Source organism: Cupressus sempervirens, chromosome 1 (assembly GCF_028749045.1).
Source record: "Cupressus sempervirens isolate cs-2001-9-10 chromosome 1, ASM2874904v1, whole genome shotgun sequence".
NCBI classification, from domain to species: domain Eukaryota; kingdom Viridiplantae; phylum Streptophyta; class Pinopsida; order Cupressales; family Cupressaceae; genus Cupressus; species Cupressus sempervirens.
This window is the reverse complement of record NC_143118.1, coordinates 432,705,778-432,721,047: the sequence shown is the minus strand read 5'-3', so window position 1 is coordinate 432,721,047 and position 15,270 is coordinate 432,705,778. Positions and strand designations below refer to the sequence as shown.

Genomic DNA, 15,270 nt, shown 5'->3' with positions numbered 1-15,270 from the left:
GTACTTCACATGATTTGTCTAGCCAGTTGAAGGTGAGCGAAGACAGTATTATGACTTCATTATCTCATCATGACAGGATGCGGGATATGATAGAGGATCACATTCGGATGGTTTAGTTACAGGGTAGACATAAGGGAGTTCAGGGGAAGTCTTCTTGTGTTGACTTACAGGTGATTGGGGAAGGAATGGGAACGATGAAGTTGAGTTATTTACATTTTCTATCAGATCGTGATCATCTTCGTAGACTTGTCAAAGACTATTCAGATGCCTTGAGGAGGAAGGCGGAGGAAGTTGACAGGCTTTCTCGCGAGCTTGAGGAAACTCGAGCTTCTTTGGTGAATACTCCATTGGCAATACAGGACTGGGAGAGACATGGGGATAAGCATGGCATGGAGTTGAGTTTAGTTTCATCTTGCACTCCTGATACTCAGCTTTCTGCGGCACGTAAATCATATGTGGTCGTTGATAATGTTGTGAGTTCATCTTGCATTCACATCCAGGGTATAGGGACAATGTCAAACAGGTATGTGGAGTTAGTTGGTATTGGTCATATTACTCAGGTGAGGAGTTTGCTTGAGTTACCAGCTGATTCTAGTTTACGGATATGGACTCGAGATTGTTGTATTGGCGTTTGGGATTCAGTTGACTGGAGATCTTTAACACTTTTTGGTAGCAGTGATTGTTTGGGTGCTATCATGGATTTGATTAGCAGATTGCACGGTGTTGTTTTTTCTTGTGCCAACAGCTTGTCCGATGTTGGTATTAGTTTTTATACACCGGTGTTGGGCTTTGTTCATATATCTAGTCAACCATTCTTGCTGGAATGTGTTGATGATCTTTCATATTTGGCAATGTGTACAGATGAGTCCCAAGATCATATTGGCATTGATGACATCCAGGAGGATGCAGTGGGTAGTTTTGAAGACTTAATTTCCTTGGCAATTTCTTTTGGTACAGAGGAGTTGGATAGCGGTGCTACAGTTTTTGATACTCCGTATGTTGATATGAGCTTTTGGAGTTGATTCACAGGATGTGGATGGTAATACTCTAGAGACCAGTAACTTTGAGGATACTCCTTTAGACAGTGCGTCAGAGGTTGGTAGGAGACAGTCTAGCCAGTGCCATCATGTGTCTAGGCAGTTGAGAGTTAGTGAGCGAGACATTGCTATCGCTTGCCAAAATTTTGATGTTGCTCGTCAGTTGTTAGCAGTTTATGGATGGGGTTCTACTAGTGATGAGCAGGGAGGCAGTTATCTTTCCTTGACAGAGTTCCACTCTTTATGGGAGGCTATCCGGATTCTAAGATAGAATTATATGCAGTTGGTAGCCAACATAGATTATCTTATAGAGTGGGGGAGTACAGCATACGATGCATTATTGGCCAAGGAAGATAAGGTGAGTGAGCTTACTCAGCAACTCGAGGTGACTTCTGAGATTCTTGAGAGTACACAGTTGGCTTTCGAGGAGTCACAATTTCATTTGGCTAAGGTGACCATGGAGTTAGAGTGACTGTAGTCTTTACCAGATTCTGTACAGTCACAAGCTGTGGTGTCTGGTGATCCGAGGATGTCCATGGTCAAGATTGTCAAAGACAGTGGAGATGGGGATGCATCCATCCTTGATACTAACATTGGCATATCGGGTTCGTTCCCACTAGAGTTAGGTTCAGTCGAGTTGGGTGTTGTAGCAGATTGTTGTGGTATGCCTGACATAGTGGTGGCCTCTAGTACTGATGGCACAAAGACTAGAGATGCTGTATCAAAGATCATGTGTGATGTTGGGGAGCCGGCAGTTGGCATGGTTCCTGCTAGTAATACTCCCTTGGTGATATCTTCGGAGGTAGTAGTCAGTTCCAAAATGGTTAATGATCGATTGCAGTTAGTTTCATTTGGATTGCAGTCTGAGCCACTGACTAAGACTGACGCATTCTATCGGCATTACACTGTGAGGTATGCTCATCAATTTACCTTTGATGACCATGTTGATGAGATGATGATACAGAGATGTACTTTGGTTCCTAGTGCTTGTCATCAATTATGGGACGGTTTGACACCTCGAGATGAGAGTTGTGATGGGCATGACATGGCGATAGATTCTGTGGTTGACAGCTTGATAATACATGACTTAGAGCAGGAGTTTGGGAGTTATGCTTCAACGGTTGTTATTGATTCTACTCCTTTGGCTATGACATCTCCTGACTTAGCTGGTGATCAGTCACAGTGGGTTGTATCACTTGTTCATGGTGAGTTGTTGATTGAGGTTGGTTCTTTTTATCAACATTATACTGCAGGGTATGTACATTAGTTAGCATTTGATTCTTGTGTTGAGGAGTTGATGGCAGACAAATTTGGTTTGGGTTCTATTTCTTGCTGTTTATCTTGTGATGTCTTTTCACCATCAGCAGTGCATGGGAATTATGGTTATGAGATAGTGGCCGGTGATTTACAGAGTTGTGTTGCCTACAGGAGTTGTACAGTGTGTGGATTCTCCATACTTGGTACAGTTTCATTCGGGAGCGTTCACCATTGTTGTAGAGTTGGATTGTACATTCTGTATAGGCTAGTGGGATGCGTTGATGGTATTTACTGTGTTGGCAGTTGTGATTTTGGAGTTTGGTTGAGTTGTAATTGTCATTTTGATTATGGATTCCTCTTGGTTATATTGCAGAGGATATTACAGGAGCCTGTGTTAATTGACAGTAGTATAGTTCATGACTACATTTGGGATCCAAGTAGATTGATTGGTTTATTGTTCAGCCATTGCTTGGGGACAAGCAATTTCAGGAAGGGCGGACTGTCATGTCCCCATTTTGGAGGCAATTTGATTTAATTAATTTAATCAATTAGATTATCCAAAATAATGAATATTTTATGAGGATGACTAATTAATTATTTTAATTAAATAAATAAGTGATATTAAGTTAATTATTTATAAAGTTATCAAATAAATAAATATTAAAAGGTAACTTTATATTTAATTAATTTAATAAAGTGACTTGAATTATAAAATATTTTTTATAAAGTCACTAATAGATAAAATAAATTAATGTTCTAGAAGTTTCTGGAGAAAGTGGAGAAAAAGAATAAATAGGCACCCCGGGTTTCATTCTAATCATCCAGTTGTTTATTTCTCTCTTGACATCAAATTGTGATTCAGTCACATAGTCTATTGTGGAGCCAAGTGGTTTCAGATAGTTAGTTGATCTTTGGGAACGAAAACTCCATTGGATTTGCATAACTGAGGAAGTGAAATATTTTCTGAAGGGTTGCACATTTGGAGGTGATACTTCAATTACTTCAGCTAGGGCATCATTGGGCCTAATGCCATTTTCAGCATTTCAGGAGGTTTTTTTTAGCAGGGCCAAACTTATTGGAGGTCATTTCTATCAGGTCTGCACACTGAAAAAGCAGTCCAAAAAAAGCAGGCCGAAAAGGCAATTCGAAAAAGCAGCTCCGAAAAAAGCAATCTGAAAAAGGAGTTCGAAAAAGCAAAACGAAAATAGCAAATCCGGAAAAAGCAAGTGAAAAGAGCAGATCGGAAAAAAACAAGCAGAAGGGGCAACATTGAAGGAAAATATTACAGCCATCCACAATCAAGTTCTTCACTTCTCATTTGGCATATTTTCTGAGAAATGTAGGTTTTCAGCTAAGTACAAAATATAGCTTCAGCACTTCATTATTTCACCTTGTACTTGTCTTTGTTTGCCATTTGGCATTATTGGTATCAAAGGAAGGCTAGGATTTTGCAATTGAGAGAGCGTTGTAATTTTTAGACTATCTATATTGCAACCCTAGAGTTGATGAGCAGCTTATTAGTTTGCATTCCAATTGTTTGACAAAATATCAATTGGCTGTAAGTTCTCTTTTGGCATAAATAATGTTATAATTTTGCATACTAAGTGTTTATATTAATGACACTTAGTTGTAAGTGCATTAATGCCATCTTAGGTTGCACCCAAAGTATTTGTCATAATCACTAGTTGCTGTAGCTGCATATTGCAAGGAGTTAAGTCTCATATTTGTATTGAATATTGTCAAAATTAGTTGCACATTCATGTTAGATCATTGTTTAGACAATCTGGAGTTTTTTTTGTAAGCATTCTCTTTGATGCAAATCGAAACAAGAGTCACTGCAGCAAGCTGAAAAGTTATATCAGTCATATGACCTCTTGTATGCAAAGTGTTTGACAAATTCTTCGAGCCTTCAATCAGCATTTTAAGGTCGGAATTGAGCAGGATTATTACAGTGGTATCAGAGCTTGCTTGCAAAATGTTTGACGAAATGTCAAACAACTGAAGTATAAAGATTTTTTGGTGTTTGAAGGAGTTATAACCTGTTAGGGTTATTACATCTTACCATTTGAGATCCGTCCGTAGACATCGTGGTTGGAGCATTCTTGGTTGGTATTTATCTTCATTCTATTCTTGGATCTTATGATGGATGTTATTTACTAGTACATTTCTTTATATTGATGATTAGCATGTGATAGATGATGTTAGCTACTTTGTAGGATCATCTTATGCTTTATTTTTGCATGTTAGATATCTTTATGTTGTAGCATGTTAGATTTCTTTCTGCATATGATGTAGTATGTTTTAGGAGTGACATCCCTATTTACTATAATACCAATGATCTCTTTCGTTGGCTTAGGATGTTACGCACGGAGGGATGGCTAGGACCCACGATGGTCTAATGATGCTATTTATGGTTGGGAGGAACCGTGCACTTAGTTAATTATGTTTGATGATGTATGGTTATCTTTTACGATGAATATTTATATCTTCTATGATGATGTATCATGTATGACATGTGATTACCTTTACTTTGTTGCATCATGGATTAGATTTAGAATGATGATGTACTTTATTTACACGGATGTATATTCTTTTAAGCCTTTCATACCCTGTGGCATGTACAGTGGATGATTGAGCAATCGTAAATGTAATTAATGAACATTGGACTTTTCATTATTATTTTATGTGGATGTAGTGTTAGATGGAATCATTAGTATTAGTTGATTTAGATGTAATTCAACGTTAAGGGATCTTTAAAGAATGTAACCTGTTATGTATGTATGTTTATGTTTACTTTCAGTTGAATAATGTTATTGCTTCCATTACTATATGTATGTTGTAGTTTAACTTTCATTGTAAAAAAAAAAAATGCTACCAAACTTAGTGAAATTTTAAGTTAAATCTTTGGATCCCTTGGCGGGGCATTACATAGACTTACATCATTACCAGCATTCCATCCCTACAAACATTACGATTGGAAGCTTCGTTGAATACATGATTCAAGATCAGTTATCAAACTTTCTTTAGCAGATACATCATTGAAGATCAGCGATCAGATTTCCATTTGCGATTTCATGCCAAACCATTGAAAACATTTGGTATATCATATTGCATAAAATTCATTGATAGCATAGATCTTTGAGATAAAAGTGATGTCATATAATACTTGCTGCATCTGCAATAACATATTAGACCCATGACATATACATCTGATTCTAGTAGTGTCATATCATACCCACGACATGTTGGGAGGTTGGTGCCTCTGTCCCCTCTAGGTGAAGGTATCGTTCAGCATAGACCAATGGATTTGTGACATGTGCTTAATCGCCTCCCATGGATCCTTGTCTTTAGTTGTTGTGATGTTAATTGACAGCTTGAGCTTTTGATGTAACGGTAGCAGTGATTCCAACACGACACACATTTGCAATATACATCTATAGTGGCATACTTTAAAAGAGCAGCAACACACACATCTGCCATTATCAGCAATAACATACTTGGTGGGAGAAGCGTTACACATATGTGCATTATATATCCGCCACCTTCAACATCAATAGTACCATACACTAGCACATCAAACATAATGACACTAGCATTACTTAAGCACTCAATGTCTTTTCCAATGTCTCATTTAAGAGATTTAGACTCATTCAATCTGACTTATCCAAATTTATTTCTTTTTAGGTTTTATCTAACCATTCAATAAGGTATTCATTGGCTTCTTTATGTTTGAACTTCCATTGATAGATATATAGCCGGTTACCAAAAAAACCTCTAAATAAATTTTTTCAAACTAAAATAAATAATAAATTTGCATTAATCTGATACATCTTGTTAAGAACAAAAAATTATCATAATGCAAAACTTCTGAAAATAACAGAGATGCTTGAAATCAGAGGTTGCCAATTGACCTAGTTTTTTAGAAGCTTAATTACTACAGGACCCCAAAAAAACTCCAATGAGAAAATATCCAGGATTTTCATTTTTGGGGTCCCACTATAGATATGAAATTTGATGGGATCCTCAAATTTCTTGCTTTGTTTCCATATTTGAACTTGGCATCTATGACAAAGCCAGTTTGACTTAACATAGGTAGCTGTTATGCCTAAACATTTTTTTTCTTGTTTTAGATTAAGGTTAAAACAGGTTTTGAAGGGACCCAAAACTCTTTAACAAAAAAAAAGATTAGCATTAAGAACTACTAGGCTTTACAAGGACTTGAAACCTAGAGTAAAGCAAAAAACACAAAAAACCAGGTTTTACAAGGACCTGAAATTACAAGTTTAAACCAAACACACTCAGGTTTTACAAGGACCTAGAACCTACAGTTTTAAACAAAAGTTGGAAAATAAGAAAACAAAACCAGCAATACCACTCGGACCAGCAACCGGCACTCCAGTAACCACAACCAACACCTACATCGGTTCCTTGATGCTCTTCTCCACCTCCTTGCCTACTTCTGCAATATTCCGGATAATATCAACTTTGGCAAAAATGGGAACCTCAGGAGCATCAATGACCTTTTTTCTCATACTTTGCCTCATTCTCTTGCTAGGCCCTCCTGGACTACTCACTCCAACAGTGTCTAAAAACATGATCTCCTCGTTGCTTTTCTTGCCTAGACTAGCTGCAGCGGTGCACAAACTAGAAGTAATCTGCTCCATTCTTTGCCCGCTATCCTTAATAAGTTGATGGAGTTCCAGCTCATAATCCTTTAGTTTGTCAGGGATGTTACCAACTTGTTTCTCTAGGTGGGCTCTCATAACGTGTTCATTGTCCAACTCTTTCTGAATGACCCCAACTTTTTTCTTGAGCACCATGATTTCATTGTATAGCCACAAGTTCGCTTGTAGGGATGCCTCCACTTTTAGCTGGGCAGCATGAAGAAAAGAAAGATTCGCATGGTGAGGCTCATCCCTGCTACCTTCTTCAGTCCTAATTGCAGCGTCAATGGTAGTGTTACTGACTTGGATGTTAGTGTTAGCATCCTGCTTCTCCTTACTTGGACTATGCTCTTTCATAACAAGGACATTACCCTCATTTTTTTCTGTGTTAGTGTCCATTTTCTCCTCACTGGATTTGGTATTGGGAGGAGAAAAGTGAATATTTTGTTTCCCCTCATCATCCTTTAAAGCTTCAGACCCTGCATTTGATTCAGTTTTTTTGTCTTTACTTTCCTCCACATGGTCCTTACCAGTTGACATGCCCTTGCTCCCTGAATAACCTTCCAAGTTCGAGCTAAGGTCTCCCATTTCGGTTTTATTATCATCCTCGGCAGAGTTCTCAAAATCCATCACTTCCTCAACATTTTTCTTTTTAATCTCCCACTCGTGACACTTTTTGGTGCTCTTGCTATCACTAGTGCCTTCCTCACTTTTAACCTTTTCCTTTTAGAGTGGTTCATTACCAGACACTTTCCTTTTTTTCTCAAAAATCGGAGAGGGTTTAATAGCCTTACTTTTATAGTACTTATCAATAAGAAGGATTACGCCCTCATGGAGCACAGGATGAGAATCCTTCTTCCTATGTGCTTGGAGGCTTTGTATCAGAGAGTACTTCAAGTAGAACATGAAAGAGATTCTATCTTTATTCCTTAAATGATTTAGGAACACAAAATGAAACTTGTGGACTCTCTTAGCTCTACCATCGAGGATAAAATACTCATGGATGCACGATAAAACATCCCTCCAAATTACCTTAATCTGGCTCAGATCGTAGAAATCGCCATTCTTGTCCAACCTTTTCTCCTCTTCATTAGTTTTAGGGAATTTTTGGAAGGCTGCATTCGAGATACTGGCTTCCTTACCGAATTTGAGACCCTCCATTGGAAGACCCGTAATCTAAACGATGAACTCCTCCGACAACTTCACAGTGACCCCATACAGCATTACCCTATCTTCAATCCAATTTTTGAAGGACTCTGTAATGTGTGGCTTATACCCTTGAAGTTTCTCAATATAAGCCGTGACTTTCCCTTTTTTTAGTATATCCCAAACATTCGAATTCGCCTTCCACTCTTTGCAATTATTCGGCTTTTGCTTTATTGGTTCCCCTCCCATCTCATATTCGGCTCTGCACCTACAACTAGACTAGAAAATGAAAATTAAAAAGGAAAGTAAGGTGTTAATGATCTCCAAGAAACCTTTAACCTTTCATGCGTGCCAAGCACAATCTAATCTAAGCGATGAACTCCTCCGACAACTTCACAGTGACCCCATACAACATTACCCTATCTTCAATCCAATTTTTGAAGGACTCTGTAATGTGTGGCTTATACCCTTGAAGTTTCTCAATATAAGCCGTGACTTTCCCTTTTTTTAGTATATCCCAAACATTCGAATTCGCCTTCTACTCTTTGCAATTATTCGGCTTTTTCTTTATTGGTTCCCCTCCCATCTCATATTCGGCTCTGTACCTACAACTAGACTAGAAAATGAAAACCAAAAAGGAAAGTAAGGTGTTAATGATCTCCAAGAAACCTTTAACCTTGCATGCGTGCCAAGTACAATCCATAACTATACAAAAGTACCACCTAGGGATACTTAGAAAATCTTTCACAAACCCATCACTTCCCTTAATAAATTCCTCGATCTTGCATGATCTTTCCTTCATTAGCATTTGTCATATCATAATTAACAGTTGCCGTCAGCTCCACTTCCTTGCTTAAGTCATCTTGCCAACTCAACTTTATTTCCCTATAGACCGCTTGATTCACAATCCAGTCAACAACTTTGTTGCCCTCCTTAAAAATATGAGAGATATAGACAGTATCAAATTTATTCATAAGGTCTTTTATTTCCGTTATACTTCCCTCAATACTCCAGGTAATCAGACTCTTGTTATTCAACATGTTAATGGTATTAAGAGAGTCTCCTTCCAACTAAAGATTCCAAAAACCAGATTCCACTACCATCCTCATAGTGAACAAAGCAGCCATTGCCTCTGCTTTATGGTTAGTAGACTTACCTATAAGGATTGCAATAGCATCCACAACCCTACTGTAATAGTCTCTCAAAACACCTCCACATCTAGCTTTTTTTGGGTTCCCTTTAGTAGAGCCATCAAAATTACCTTTAATCCAGCCCATAGGTGGAGATCTCCACTTTACATTCTGTCGCTGATCCTTCTATTTTGTTATAGTGCCTTTAGCATTCATAGGATACTTATTTGAATCTCATCAGACATTTTTCTCTGAGATTTGAAGTTCTCTTTTACAGATCTGATAATAATTTGACCTAACGTCCAATCAAGAGTCTCCTTATTTCTGAAAATTCTATTAGTCCTCTCCTTTTAGATACCCCACTAGAGATGAGGTAGAGAAATCTTCCAAAGAAAACCAATATCAGCATCCTTAGTTAGACATGTCCAGCCCTAAAAACATTCATCAATGTCATTGTGTTGAACCCAAGCTAAATTCTAGTAGTTGAGGAGATAGCTCCAAACATTCTGGCTAAAACAATTGTTTAAAAAAAGGTGCTTCCTATCTTCAAAGTCCATCTTACAGAAACAACATCTATTCACCAAGTAGATTCCTCTCTTTTGCAAGTTATCTAGAGTTAAAATTTTCTTTTGAAGCAAAGTCCAAAAAAAGACATTGATTTTAGGAGTAAGCCCTTTAATCCATGCTTTAGCCCACATAGGAGTATTTCCTCTGTCCTCTGATTTGAAAGTAGATGAGACCTTGACGCATCCTCTTCGTTCAATCCCCCAAACAAAAATATCTTCTTAGTGAGGGTAAAGGCTTATAGCATTCAAGGCCAATTGGATGCTGGAAAAATCCTAATTAATCACATCAATATTGACCCATTTACTATGAACCCAGTAATTCTCCACAAATTCACCAAAATCTTGTTTACACTTGTCAACAAAAGTCCTATCATCAAAATCCTCAATCAAAGGATGATCCAATAGCCATTCATCATCCCAAAACTTGATCTTGCTACCATTACCTACTTTCCATTTGCATCCTTTGTTTAAAATATGTTTAGCTCTCTGAACCACATTCCAAATTGCAGAAGAAGGAACAATAGGGTAGGAAAGAAAATCAGAAAAGGAAGGAGTCTCATAAAGGTACTTATGTTTCCAAATAGAACTCCATTCCTTGTTATCATGATAGACTCTCCAACCTTGTTTAGCTAATAAAGCTTTATTCATACTTATAACTTATCTTATACACAAACCCTTTTCCAGTTTAGGTTTACAAATCTTTTCCCAAGCAACTAAGGCCATTCTCTTCTTATCCTTTGTTCCAAACTAGAGGAAATTCCTTTGAATTTTATCAATTGCATCAGCAAATTTTGCTGGGATCCTAAAGAGGCTCAAAGCATACATAGGAATACTCTAACGACAGGCTTTGAGGAGAGTGACTTTACCAGCTTGACTAAGCAAATTATTTTTCCACCAAGCCAATTTCTTATTGAATTTCTTAATAAGATCCTCCCAGAAACTCTCTGGAGGACTCAACCCCAATGGTAATCCAAGAACGGTACACGGAAAAGATCCCATAGAGCACCCAAGAATATTAGCAATCTTCCTTGTCTAATAGCTGGAGTGTTAATAAAAAACAAGGAACTCTTCCAATTAATCAGCTGTCCAGTTGCAAAGGAGTAAAGGTTAAGTGCCTTTTTAAGATTCCTCACCTCCCTCACATTAGCTTTTCCAAGGAAAATGGCATCATCGACAAATTGTTCGTGAGAATAGATAAGAGGAAGAGACAAGGGTCTCAAATCTTGAATTTCCCCTTTAGAAAACCATCTTCCCAATATATCTACCTAGACAGTCAGCCATCATAGTAAAAATAATTGGAGATAAGGGGTCACCCTGCCTCAGCTCCCTAGAGGGTTTAAAAAATTCAGTAGAGCTCCCATTGACCAGCACAGCAACTGAAGTTGTAGAAACCATCTGCATTATAAGCTTAATCACATTGACATTAAAGCCAAAAGACATTAGGATCTTTTGGAGAAAAGACCATTCAACTCTATCATAAGCTTTGGCTATATCAACTTTCATAATAAAACCCTGATTGTTAGAAAGACATTCTTTTTCTTGTTATTAATTGCTATTATCTTATTTGAGAGGATTCTTGTTCCTTGAAATTGTATTGTACTGAATTTTGATGATTTAAAACTAAGATCTGACAGAATATGATCTGAAGTTATATATGGATAGATAAATTGGTATTATTGCTTCTAATTGATGTTCAAGATTAAGTATGGCAATCCTCCTTTTTTTATTTGTAGTTGAAAATAGTCAATTCTTCTGAATTAACGTTTACTAATGCTTATCTTATGCATATAACATACAAATGAGCTGACACATGTTATGCTAATATTTCCATTTTGCATTTGACTCCACTTAATGTATGGGGATTTAGTTTGACACTTCATGTGGAGAGGAACTGCCATGTTAAAAAATCAACATTGCTAGAATGCTTTAACTACTTTGACAATTGTTAGCTTTCTGCATCAGAGGCTTTATTAGCCTTATAACACAAGCTGTTTCATTGTTAGGATGCTGCTAATGCTTGCCATCCCTTGGGTGGATTTGCACAATGCATGTTATGCAATTTCCCCTTGTAGCCTTAAGAATATAAAAAACCTAGTACATAATGTTTAATGAAACACCAGATGAGGTAGTGATTTGTTGTTTGAAAGATATTTGTGAACATCTGATGATCTCCTTTCATGTAATTTGAAATTTTATTAAGGCAGTTAAAAGAAGAGGAAATCAAGCTTCAAGCCATCATGGCATTCATTTTGTATCATTCACAATAAAATCGACTTTTACTTTTGACATTTAACTGAAGCTGTAATACTGGCATTTTCAGGTTCTACTTTGCACACCTGGCATGATAAAGCTTTCACTGTGGGATGCAATGCACACCCAACAATCAGATCTAAAGAAAGTGGAGGTGGATCTTCCCGCACTCATATTTTTTCATATAACATACAGTTGTATATGTTGCACAATCTAAGGCCATATCTGTTATCTGGATTCATTGTATCCTCACATTTCTAATATTAGCAAAATGGCTACCAGGAAAACACTATATGGTTTCTTTTTACAAACTACAATTATCATACCAAACTATACAGTATATATTATAGTTTATCAACACCCACTACCAAGTATCGATTGCAACTCCTAAATTTGGCATGGATGCTTGCAAGCTCCTGCAAATATTTTCTCGAAAAGAAAACTAGTCTTGATATGATTTTTTATTATATATGTCTCGTAATGGAAAGGGTGAAGACATATGGTTAATTTCATATTGACTAGGACATACTATGAATTCCATCCAAATATGAGATATTCTTTCAGTTAATCTGGGTAGTGTGGAGTGCAGCACGAGGCTCTAGAACTGATCACTTCCAGTAGTTATTGCTTATCTTGGTTCAAGATTTTCCAATCAGCTAGTGACATAATTAGACAATTTTTTTTCAGGTGATAATACTAAAACACTTGAAGGTGTTATGAAGTGATTTGATATCATCTATTAATGTTTTTGTGTGTCAAAGAGGATGTGGTAGTTGTTTAGTATCTATGGAGTGAATTGATAGTTGAGATTTATAGTCGAGACTATAGTTCAAAAACTTGCAACTCAGGAAAAATTAGTAAAACCAAATAGTATTGCAAGTGGTGGTCTGATAACATAAGAAAACATAATTTCCTTAATACCTAAGTTTTATGCAAAATACTATTACGCAACATATCAAGTGACTCTAAAAAATGTTAATTAAATTTGAATAAATAGAGTACAATATCACATCACAAATGCAAATACAATAATTGATAAATTGAAAATCTTCATCAAAAACCACAGATCTAAGAAAGTTATGGCAATTTACAATTCCTTCTTTCTTGTATACATTCTAGTGTTAGTTGATTCCTACACCTCATTGTTGGCTAAAAGTCCACCCTCATACTATAAAGCTTTGGCATTAACATTGGATTAGAAGGATTTGTCTCTTCATTTGGCTCCATATCATTATCTCCCATGATATCATGCAATCCAACAGTTGCCATTTTTGCTGCACCCCACTTTGTTTCCCTCTCAAAATCAGCAATCTTGTGTTGTGCAAACATGGGGCTGTTTGTCATGTCCCCTTTTCTAGGCCACTAAATTTTGCTGTGCCATTAGCCCATTTTGCCTTGGTCCCATAGGCTAACCAGGTTTTCTCTAGGATTAGATCAAGTTTTGGCCTAGACAGTTCCAACTGTCAGCCAACCAAGGTTGTTTCAATGGGGTTTCCTAACACTTACTATTTTTAGTAAGTCAGCAAGCTCAACATTGTTGGCATTTTAGCCTTGGACTAGGAGTGGTTCGTTGAGACCTTTCCAGTGAGCTATCATACATGCATATCTGAGTCCATCTGATCAATGATATTAATGCTTGAAGATTTAATTGATTTTTTAATTGACTTTATAAAATACGCTTATATTATTAAATGTCACTTTATCATTATATGGGCACTTTATTTCCTTAGTGGAAAAAAGTATTATTTCAAAAACGAAAAATAAAGATATAGAGAAAGGAATGTGAACAGTCATCGACTGGGCTTAAAAGAGAAAAGGGAGTTCATTTGCTATATACTTGGTTTTATGATTTTGGGATCTCAATTTTCTTTCTTGGAGAGTTTCAAAAGATTCATCTTTCAATAGGTGAGAGGATGGAAACCCTCAAACTTGAGATAGTGGACATAAATCCATTGTTAGTTGGAGATATCACACAATTCTTTCACGTAGTGCATTAGGTTCACGTTTCTAAAATCCAATCTTATTGTAATTTCTATCACTATGATTGGATTATGTAGTTGTTTTAATGAAGAACTTAAATGCAATATTATTTCTGAAATTTTTATTTTTGTTGGAGATTGATTGCAAAATCATTTATGAGACTTAATTTTTTTCTGGTTACTTTATGGGTTTTGCTGATTAAATCCGAAATACATTGTATGAAAATTATTGTTTAAGATTTATGAGATTTTTGTGAGAGATTTGGGCCAAATAGCTTGATAGGGATATTACAATGGTATTAAAGCATCAAACTTGCCATCTTGTTGGGTAGATTTAGTACTTTGCATTTGTGAACAAATTGGCGAGAGAATTGTAGACTCTGAAAGATTCAATGTTTATACTGATATTTTATTTGGGGTTTGATTTAATGTAACTATTCTGAAATCGACAGTATAGTATTCAGGAGCAAATTATTGTCGTAAATATTATTGTTTTAGGAGTTCACCATTCTTTGAATATAAACGACAGACTTTGGCTTTAATATATCCGGCTTGTGTATGTAGATAAAGTTGTATTTTTGGCACATGATTTAATCAAATAGTTGACGCAAGGTGAATTTTAAGCATAGTTCCAAGAATCACGGCGATTCACGTGATTCATTTGATTCGACGATTCGATTCAAGCCAAATGATTTTTTGTGAATCGGTGAATTGAATCAGTGATAAAGGGTTTATGAAATAAGTTACTAAATTTCAAGGGTTTTTTAAATTTGTCGATTCGTGGCCGATTTGATTCCGATTCATGGCCGATTCACAATTCGATTCGGCCTTGCCGATTCCTATCCGATTCTGATTCTTGTTACTTTGATATTAAGTCAAAGTATTTGGTGTTGCCATTGGATTATTGTAGAAAAGCTTAAATGGAGTTAAATTAATTTTGGTGCATGAGCTACAAAAACATTGTTTGCAATGAGGTTATTGTTTTCTTTAGATGGTCCTTCAATGCACCCTGTATTTTATTTAAGACCACACATGGGATGTGTAATGTCCCCATGTTTGAGTTGTATCAAAGTTAATGGATTTAGCCTAATATTGTGTTGGCTAAATTTTGTACGTCACTGACTATTACTTACAAAATTGGGACTTTAGGAAACATTTCATGAGATTTCTCTCTCCTCTTAGCAATAGGGGAGGCTGCCTTCAGCTTCAACAGGAACTTAACTGAAATTACAAAAAAGATA

The 15,270-nt window shown here is 36.6% G+C and overlaps 1 protein-coding gene across 5 annotated transcripts in view; it reads left to right on the top strand.

Annotated features, from left to right (window-relative positions):
* LOC149578130 (vacuolar acid trehalase) overlaps window positions 1-15,270 on the top strand; it is a 303,065-nt gene that overhangs the window by 206,105 nt on the left and 81,690 nt on the right. For all 5 annotated transcript variants that reach the window (XR_016364224.1, XM_089827636.1, XM_089827640.1 and 2 more), the window contains exon 5: window positions 12,121-12,204. Coding sequence is in view for 4 of the 5 variants with exons in the window: in XM_089827636.1 (XP_089683762.1) it covers window positions 12,121-12,204 (84 nt within the window). In the remaining variant the exon portion in view is untranslated. The remainder of the gene's footprint in view (window positions 1-12,120; window positions 12,205-15,270) is intronic.